Below are 9434 nucleotides of genomic sequence, written 5' to 3' on the forward strand. Positions count from 1 at the left end.
ATGTTTCTAGAGATGAGGACGAAATGAAAAGCCAAGTGGCTATGAATTTGGATGAACTGTTCACTGGAATGCAGAAGCCATCTGGGATGTTGCTAGGTTGTGGCGTGACAAGGGACACTGAACTCAGTGCTAAATCCTTAACGAAATTGACAGGCTGAAGGTCAGGAGATGACAGGGGGCAGGGGCATCGGAAGTCATCCAGGACACAGCCTGCATCCCCGAGGAGCATGGTTTTGCATGCACGGGGAGATGCTGGGGCACAAGGCCAGCATCCAGCCCCCCAGCCTGAGCCCCTGTGATGCGCACGCGGCCCCCGAGCACAGTCTCGGAGGCTGTGTTGAGCATAGCCCCGCACTCAGGTAGGGCGCCGCTGACATGGGAGATGTTGCCTCTATTATCATGATTTGCCCACAGCTCCAAGTAACTTGGCTTGAAGCAAGTGAGCCTTTTTCTAAGTCATACAGAAGCACCGTGTGGACAGTTGGTGCCCTGGGTGGGGCCTGAGCACCTCTCCTGGGATGAGCACAAGGGAAGCGTGTCCGGGAAGGGAAGCGTGTCTGGGAAGGCACAGGCTTCTGCTGGTGCCGGGGGTGAGGGGGAGAGACCAGGGGCTCGGCATGGATGAGGGGGTTCTGCAGGACTCCTGGAAGGGCCAGGATGGGGGCGGTGGGAGGAAGTGGGTAGCAGGTCAGGGAGAGGAAGCAGAGTGGGGAGACAATGGTCACTCGGGACCCTTATGTCTTGCTGGTGACCAAAGATGGCGGGGACATGGGATGGGGAAAGTTGACTTTCCAAGATTTCAAGGAATGTGGTGGCTGCCCAGGGGGTCAGGGACCTGGACTGGAGGGGCTGGAGTGGGTCAGGCAGAAGCTTTCTGGACCCCGAGAACGCTGGGCTTTGGATTCTGTGCATCTCTGGGTCCCTGGCTGCTCAACCCGCGATTTACAGATGGGGCCCCTCTTGCAAGGCATCAGGCGGTGGGGGCTTACGGCCTCCTCTCTGCCCCAAATCTTCCCTCTTTGTCCCTTGGGGTGCCTCCCTGTCCCTCCTCTCCCCTCTCCCCATCCCATCCATGTACTCTGCCCCAGAGCATTGCACCCCTGCGCATGGGCATGCTCATGTCTTTAGGAAACACACAGGGCTCCCATGGAAGAAAAACAGAGGCATTTCGGGGGTTGCTGAAACAAGCTTGTGATTTTTACACACCTGCCTCATGCCCACAGGCAGCAGCCCCTCCCCAAGACGGAGCCAAGGAGACACAGAAGACTAGGGGCTGGCAGAGGCATCCACGATGACCTTGAGGTGGGGTCTTCTCTATGCCTCTGCCGGCTTGGTCGTTTTCCCCAGTAACCTTGGGTCTAATATTAAAAAAAAAAAAATCATGTGATAACCACGTACTTTATCAGGAGACATACCAGGCTTATCCCTTCCTGGGTGTGACCCTGGGGCTGCCCAGTGCCAGACGTGCATGTGGCCGCTTTTCCACGTTGGCATCCTGGTGCGACCTGGCTCCTGGCCCTGGGACGGCACGGGAGCTCCTGCCAGAAGCCTTGCCTGTAGGCACGGCCACTCGGTCTCCTGCCCAGCGGCCTATCTCAGCTCCTTTTCCCATCAAAGGACCCGAGGGGTTGGTGCCACAGGGGACAGAGAAAAGTTATTTGAGTTTGCTGAGCAAACAGAGAGGACATTATAAAACAGCTCATGGCAGTGGGCGGTGCGCATTCGGTAGGCGGCCCCAGCGTGTGGCGTGGACATGGGATCTCGAAGCGTCCAGCTCCTGGCCGTGCTCCTCGTCCTGGGGGACAAGTGGCTGTGTTCCCTGGTGGCGGCCCAGAAACCTTGTAAGTGACCACCCGTATGTCGCCCTGCGCAGCTCAGCGTCCTTGACTGGGCAACAGAGCATTCAGGCCCGCGAGCCGGGAGAAACCCCAAATGCAATGGGCGTATGCAAGTCCCTTGCCCTTGGTGGGTCTCTGTTCTTGTTTGTCTTCCTCAAAGCCACAGGGTGGTATGATGGGCTCACTGGAGAGCAGAAGTAGCTAAAAAGGCATCCTGAGCCCCGTGATGTGGGCTGATTGCATTTGTGCATCCTTTTCTGCCATTTGGGAAGAACACCCAGGGGTATGTGAGACCTCCAGGAAAGGCCTCCTTCCATGACCACAGGTGCTGGGGGGCCGGCTGGGGAGACGGGCTGGGGCAGGTGGCCCCCAGGGCATCTGGAGCCCACCTTGGTCACCTTTCCTCTTGACTTTTCCCGAGGTCCACCGTCTGCCATATTTCCTGAAGTCTTTCCTTCCTTTTTTTTTTTTTTTTAAACTAATAATTTCTGCAAAGCCCTGTTTGTTCCTCAAGACGTCGCATAGTTGAAATCTGGGAGAGATCAGACTTTGTGGTTTCCCTGTGTGGCCGCTGGACCTGGGGAAGGGTCCGAAAGTGCCCCCGAGAGCAGGCGGGTCCCATGGGGGGACAGGTTGACCGAGGCTCTCCCCCCAGCCCCCTGCCAGTGCTCACAGATCGCAGTCCAGAACAGGAAGAACTGTGGCTTCCCGGGCATCACCCCTGAGACGTGCTTCGGCATGGGATGCTGCTTTGACTCCACAGTCCCCAACGTCCCCTGGTGTTTCCACTCCCTTCCAAAGCAAGGTAACTGGCCGAGGAACTGGCCCTCTTCCCGTCCCCACCCCAGCCAGCCAGAAGGGAAGAGACAGCGGCCTCTGGCCCGCTGTCCCCACCTGGAGCCCCAAGGGTCAGCCACTCGCCCCTCCCACAGGTATCTGTGAGAAGCCATCACAGTTTCTTGTACGATTAGAAGGAAAAACAGCTCCCAGGCCTCTCTTAGCTGTAAAGCTGCGACTTCTGAAGGAGCTTTTAAGGGATATGAAGGCAGTTAATAGGACATTCTCCACATAACTGCTCACAGGCCTCAAATGGTAAGAGATTCAGTTAAGACTTCCAGGATGTTCTTCTGAGGATGAGGTTTACGGCAGCGCACACTCGCAAAATAGAAGGTAATTATTCGTGCCGAGGCATGCACAGAAGAAAGTTGCGTGTGCAGAGCATGCCGTGGGGGTGGAGCCCGGCACCCACGGCCCCCCGGCCACAGCCGTTGCAGGTTCCCTGGGCTCCGAAGGGGACAAGACACACGGCTGGCTTTTAGGCAGGGCCCTTTCTCTGGTGGAAGCATTGCTGGCTTTCAGGACTTCAGCAAGATGCTTCACCTGCTTAAAGGTGCTCACCGCCCGTTCTCATCAGAGTACGGTGGTCACCCATTTTACAGATGGGAATATCAGGTCCAGAGAGGTGAACTGAGTTTCCCAAGGCCCCAGGACGTCAGACCTGTAGCATCCGTGCAGATCCTTGGGTGGTCAGGCGCTGGCGCCAGCCCTTAGACGGTCCTTGGGGGGTCGTGGTCCAGCAGCCGCTCCTAGCACAGGGAGGCTGAACCCAGCCGCATCCCCGTGGGAGGACGGACAGAGACATTGCCGGTTGCTGGGCTGCCCTCCCTGAGTCTCCGTGTTGCTCCTTTCCAGAGGCGGAGCAGTGTGTCATGGAAGTGTCCGCCCGTAGGAACTGCGGGTACCCGGGCATCAGCCCTCAGCAGTGCGCGTCCCGCAAGTGCTGCTTTTCCGACACTATCGTCAACGTGCCCTGGTGTTTCTTCCCAATGTCTGTGGAAGGTAACGTCCTGCGGGGCGGGGGCTGGGAGCCAAGGCGGGCCCCAAGCCAGCCCCAGGCCTGGCCCCCATCGGGGCCGGGCCCCCGAGCCCAGTGGGGACCATCTCCGGAAAAGGCGGCTCTGAGGGGGGCTTGTGCGACCCCCGCGGAGAGCGGGTCACCTCCGCCACGCCCCTGGATCCCCGCCCAGCTGTCCTGCAGCCACGCGTTGGCAGGGCCACTAAGTGCCACGAGCTGTGCCGGGTGCCGGGCGGACGTGGGCCTTCTCCCGTGGGCCTTGCTCTTCCCTCACCCGTGAGCACGAGGGTCAAGTTCTGCCCATGGCGGCCTGCTCAGGGCCCCCCCGGCAGGGTCTGGTTGTCCCCCCCGCCTTAGCTACAGTGCGTCTCCGACCCTGAGTTATCCACACCAAGGACAGGTCCGGCACGGCCCCCAAAATGGGCAGCGTGCCCTTGCCCATGCCGGACGCTTTCCTTTCCCCGTTTCAGAACATCAGGGTGAGCCACAGAGCGCAGCAGAGACCTAAGGGTCTCTCTGGACAGTTGCCAGTTAGTGGGGGAGAATGGACCCCCAAGAAGTGTCCATTCAAGGGCGGGGGGGGCTCCTTGGGCAGGAAGTCTGGTCATGGGCCTGTTGACAGGAGCCCCCAAGGCCTGTCGCCGTGGGCTCCCTCGGCCCCCAGACACTGTCCCCACCCACTGGCATTTCACACTTCCAGATTGCCATTATTAAGAGGAGTCCCTTGCGAGAACCCACCAGGCTCTCTGGGTGTTTGGAAATGAGGAAGACTCACCACCGCATCTCACGTCTCCAGAGTTCCTGGCTTCCCTTAATCTGCTTTTTATCCTTTTCACTGGTTCAACATACGTTTCTTCAAATAAAGAAAACCCTTAAAGTCTGCTAAATTTCCTTTTGGCTTCATTGACACAGAAGTGGAGCGACAGAGGGAGAGAGGGAGTGTGCGTGCATACAGGTGTGAGGGTGTGAGTGTCTGTGGGGGGGGTGGGGACAACTCACCCAGCCGGTGCAAACCACCCCCGCAGCAAGAGGGAATTCACGATCCACGATCGCTCCCATTCCCAATCATTTGTATAGAAACTCAAATGACTTTAGCCCTGAAAACCTCTTGCAGTAACGTCTGATTTCAGATTGCAATTACAAAATTGCCTCGCCTTTACCAAATGCATCCCAGACTATGGCTTTTGCAGGAGTGCGGGGCACCACCGTCCGTCCTCGCAGGGGTGGGGCGGGGTGGGCTGGCTCCGACGCTTCCCATCCTCCACCCCCGAGCAGCTGTGGCGACGTGCCGAAGTCTGGGTCCAAAGAGGAGGTTGACAACTGCCACCGAGGCCAAGTCACCCTATGGGAGGGTTTTGGCAAAAACCTAGCGTGTGTCTCCGCGGAAGGGTCCTGGCATTCTTCGGTCGGGGGTGGGCATGCAGGGGGAGGACACGGGCAGATCTTTCTGTGGCTTGTCCTTCTTTCCCGATGCCACCTGCATAGCACTTCTGTACCGACACCCATGGATAGAGAGTTCGGGGTTCTGCCCCCAGCACTGGCGTCATGGCCGTCCTGCACCCTGGGTTCAGTGCAAGCTCCTGGATTCATGCCTCCTTGGGCATTTTCTGGTCCTTGGCCCCCATCCTCAGGCTGCGGGCCCCTCGGCACGCATCTCTGGGTGCGGGGACAGGGCGTGCTTTCTCAGAGTTCTCTCCTCATGCCCCCTCCCCAGTCCCGCTTCCCTGGGCGGGGGTCTCCCCAGTGCGCGCACCCTGGGTTCTGAGCTGATCTTGATAACTGAGGGCGGCTTCTGGAAGAACTGCACTGGCCGTCGCCACGGGCCCGGGGGACTTGGCAGATCTACTCCGTGTCAGGTACTCTGACTCTTGCAGGTTGCAGGTCACTCTGGGGCACCCCACCATGCTTGGGGTAGTGCTGCCCCCCACCTCATCCTTGAGGTGGGCCACCCTAGGGTCCTCGTTGCCCCTGGAACAACAGCTGGTGACATTCAAACTCACCCCATCAGAAAAGCCAACCTTCCTCTTTCTCCTCTTGCGATGAGGTAATTCCCTGGTCCCCTCTGTGGTGTCTGCTCCCGTGGGACCTCACTGGTGGGGGAGCGGGGAGGCTGGTGCACAGGGTCTGGCAGCGGTCGCCCCCAACTGGAGCAGAGGCAGGGGAAGTCCAGTTCTGCCCCTCAATTCCACTGTCGCGGTCTCCCGGCTCCCCAGGGCCATGCAGTCCTTGCCTGGCCGGCTGAGGTAGACAGATGCTCTGAGGAGCCTTTTGGCCGAGGGAAAAATAGGACATGTCACAGTGCACCTGTGGGCTGATATCGCTGGTGTGTGACCTCGGGGAGGTTCTCCTATCTCTCAGATTTTCAGCCTTTCTGTTTGTAAAATACGGGTACTAATTCCATCCCTAGCCGTGTTGCAGTGGGAACTGAAACGAATCTTCGTGAGCTGCCTGGTACACAGTGGGCTCCTTCCGGAGAGTCTGGACAGAGCTGACTCTGCTCTCTTGTCCTGACAGGACCAGGCGGGGACGTGTTGAAAAGCCCCTTCTGTGTGCAGAGCAGCATGGCTGCATCCAGAATGTGGGTAGAGCCCAAGAACACATACCTACTCCTTATATTCACGACACATTCACCATATAGTGAATACGCGACAGTGGGATTCTCTATTCAAGGTAGTTGTGTTCCATAAAGTCACTGACACTGAATTAGGAAACTCTGAGCCATTGAGACTGGGGGACACACAGGGTCAGGTTCCTGAGCGCCTCCTGAGCAAGTTCATCAAGGATCAATCCGTGACCTTGCTTGGTATGTGTTTCTGCTTAAAGACCATTTATTTCATATACATTGTTGGTGCAGGAACACCGGACTCACAACAGCCAGCACTGTAAGCCCTGGCTGGACGTACACGTGTGCACAGCACGTCACAGCCGCTCGCCCCAGGCCACCCGACAGCGCTTCCCCACCGTGCGTGGGAACCATCTAAACAGCCAAACCAACAAAAAGCACAAGAATGCATAAAGCGAGGTCCCAACAGGCCATGAGAAGACATCTGCCTTCACTCTGAGACCTGAAACAAGAAGGCAGAGCGTCACCTTGTTGGACTCCGGCTGGCAAAGTTCATGCTACAAATAAATTTTAGCGAGTAGGTGGATTTGCAGATAAGGATCCGTGGATAATGAGGACCAGTTGTGTATTCATCATAGGTACTACGTATTCCCTCCATGTGTTTTGGAGACGTGGTACATACACACATGTGCCCCTAGCTGTTGCTGGGGGGTCCAGGGGCCCAGCCCCTCTGTGGACACCCCTCCCCGCCCCCTTTGCCTAAAGAAAGAGAGGAAAAGACCGAAGCACAGTCTGAACCGCCGTGGGGCCCCTGGAATCAGAGTGCTGCCAAAGCGTGTATGTATTACATCTCCAAAATAGAGATACTGCACTTCTGTTCTAGATGATCTCTATATTGAGCTCACTTCCCGGCTGTGTGACCTTGAGAGCTATACTTAGACATTCTGTGCCTAATTTTACTCATGTGCGAAGTGGGGGTTAAAATTAACAGGATCATTTTTTAGAGGCTTGTTGGGAGGGTCTGATGAGTTCATTTATGAGACGTACCAACAACAGTGTCAGGCACATAGCAAGTGTTTAGTGAGCACGCAGCCAGGCCAGGCTCCCCCACCCGGGGAGACGGAAGTGTCCCCGCTGTCTCCGGGCACAGTTCTCAGACCCTCCACGATCCTACCTGCTGATGCAGGAAGGCCAGTCCCTGCCAAGTCCCCTCCCCAGGGCTCCTCCATGGCTCTGGCCATGCTGTGCTCCCAGTGGGCAGTGGTCCTGTCCTAGGTTGGCACGATGCCGCTGCCAGCTCCTCGGGAAGGGCCTGGCCAGAGGTGTTCCAGTGAAATGGGAATTTGTCAGCCCATTGTCCCCCGCTTTTCACAAACCCCTTGCCCAAGGCTCGTCTGCATCTGTGTGAACAGCTGTGGGGGATTTCCGGGGCATTCCTGGGAGTTGTCTGAGCTTCCCTGGACAGAACAGTCTCCTTGGTCCACGGCACCCGAAAGAGCCTGATCTCTGCTCCAGCCCAGCCAGGCTCCCCTGGCCGCTCAGACGTGGAGGTGCCAATACCATGCTCCAGGCCTGGTGACCAGCTTTCCCCAAGGCCCCGAGGGTGGCAGACTCCATACGATCTCCTGTCCTCCGAAGAGAGCACGGAACTTCGTAAGTGCTCCACCTTCATTTAGCACAGTCAGAAATGTGGCTTTGAGGAAAGAAGGACCACCGTTCTGTTTGTCCTTGGGATAGGTGGCTAATGAACGCAAAGAGCTTCTGGCCAAGGATGCTCACACGTCGGTCCTCCAGTGCCCTCTGCTGGCCACCCTGGGAGGTGGCCTTCAGCTACTTCAGCCTTCACCTACTGGGCACTGTGGGTCTCCTGGGGCAGCAAAGGTGTGCTGACTATACTGAGCCTTCACCTACTGGGCACTGTGGGTCTCCTGGGGCAGCAAAGGTGTGCTGACTCTACTGAGCCTCCCAATGTCAAGAGAGTCATCTCAATAACTATTGTAAATTGCTAAACTTATAACTCAGATTGGGCCAGATTTATTGATGTGGGTTTGCAAAGCAGAGGGAGGGAGAGAGGGAAGAAGGAAGGGGGAGGGGGCGGGGAGAGGGAGGGGGAGGACAGAGATCCAGTCTCTTCTTATATTGACACTAATCTTACTGAGTAAGGAAAGGGTTAAGGTCTAGGCAGGGAGAGGAGGGGGCCCCTGGCTGGGCTCTGAGACTATTCCTGGCAGGCAGAAGCTAAGCCAGAGTGAACAAGACATAAGGAGGCAGACCACCTGGTATTTTTCTTTGGCGGCTACAGTGTATCATAGAAAATGACTAAACCCCAAAGAATTAAGTCATGAAGGGGGTCATCAAGAGTCCATGCTCAAACCAAGTCGGCACAAGAAACTCAAGGCCACAAGCTTCCCGGTCAGTTCTCCATAAAGGACTACCAGTGGAAGCCCTCCGTGGCAACGCATTCGGGACCCTTCTCACTCTAGAAAGCTTCTTCTTTTCTTTCCTTTCTGCTCTCACCTTCACATAATAAACTTTCACTTCACCCTTTTGCGTCCTCGAGATTCATTCTTCGACTCCATGAGACAAGAACCCTGTGATCCTACCACACTACCAGATCAGGGTCCTACAGTTATGACCTCATTTAAGCTTAGTCGTATCTGTAAAGCACCCCCCCACCTCCTCACCCCCTGTCTCCAAATGCCATCAGCCTGAAGGTCATGGTTTCAACATACGGACTTGGGGTGAGGAACAACTCAGTCACAGCATCATTAATCAGCTCAGTCTCTTTACACTAGTAACACTGAGAATGGTAACACTTATAAAAACGTTAAAGCGTTTTTTTTTAATCAGCTCTATTGAGGTATAATTCAATATAATAAAATTTGCCTGTTTTAGGTGAATTGGTTCGTTGAGTTTTGAAAAACGTACACAGTCATGGAGACGCTACCGCAAGGAAGATGCCGAATTCTCTCCGCCCTTTCAAGGTCAATACCCTCCTCCCACCTCCAGCCCCAAGAGACCAATGATCCACCTTCTTTCACGACAGTTTTGACTCTTCTGGAATCTCACACACACATTCCAGCAGCGTGTGCTCCTGGGCCTGTCTTCTTTCACTCGGGCAGGACTTAAAGCCTGATGTGCACATGTCCTAAGATCTACCTTACTGATTACTTTGCTG

At 56.2% G+C, this 9434-nt stretch overlaps 1 protein-coding gene across 1 annotated transcript; it reads left to right on the forward strand.

The window, feature by feature from the left end:
• The first annotated feature begins 1753 nt into the window (after positions 1–1753).
• On the forward strand, positions 1754–4201 carry LOC118016748 (trefoil factor 2-like). Its single transcript, XM_035014384.1, has 4 exons — positions 1754–1841; positions 2494–2643; positions 3531–3677; positions 4164–4201. Exons 1-4 carry the CDS (start codon positions 1754–1756, stop codon positions 4199–4201), a joined length of 423 nt encoding a protein of 140 aa, XP_034870275.1.
• Positions 4202–9434: the final 5233 nt, after the last annotated feature.

Source organism: Mirounga leonina, unplaced genomic scaffold (assembly GCF_011800145.1).
Source record: "Mirounga leonina isolate KUSES-001 unplaced genomic scaffold, KU_Mleo_1.0 Mir_101413, whole genome shotgun sequence".
In the NCBI taxonomy this organism is placed as follows: domain Eukaryota; kingdom Metazoa; phylum Chordata; class Mammalia; order Carnivora; family Phocidae; genus Mirounga; species Mirounga leonina.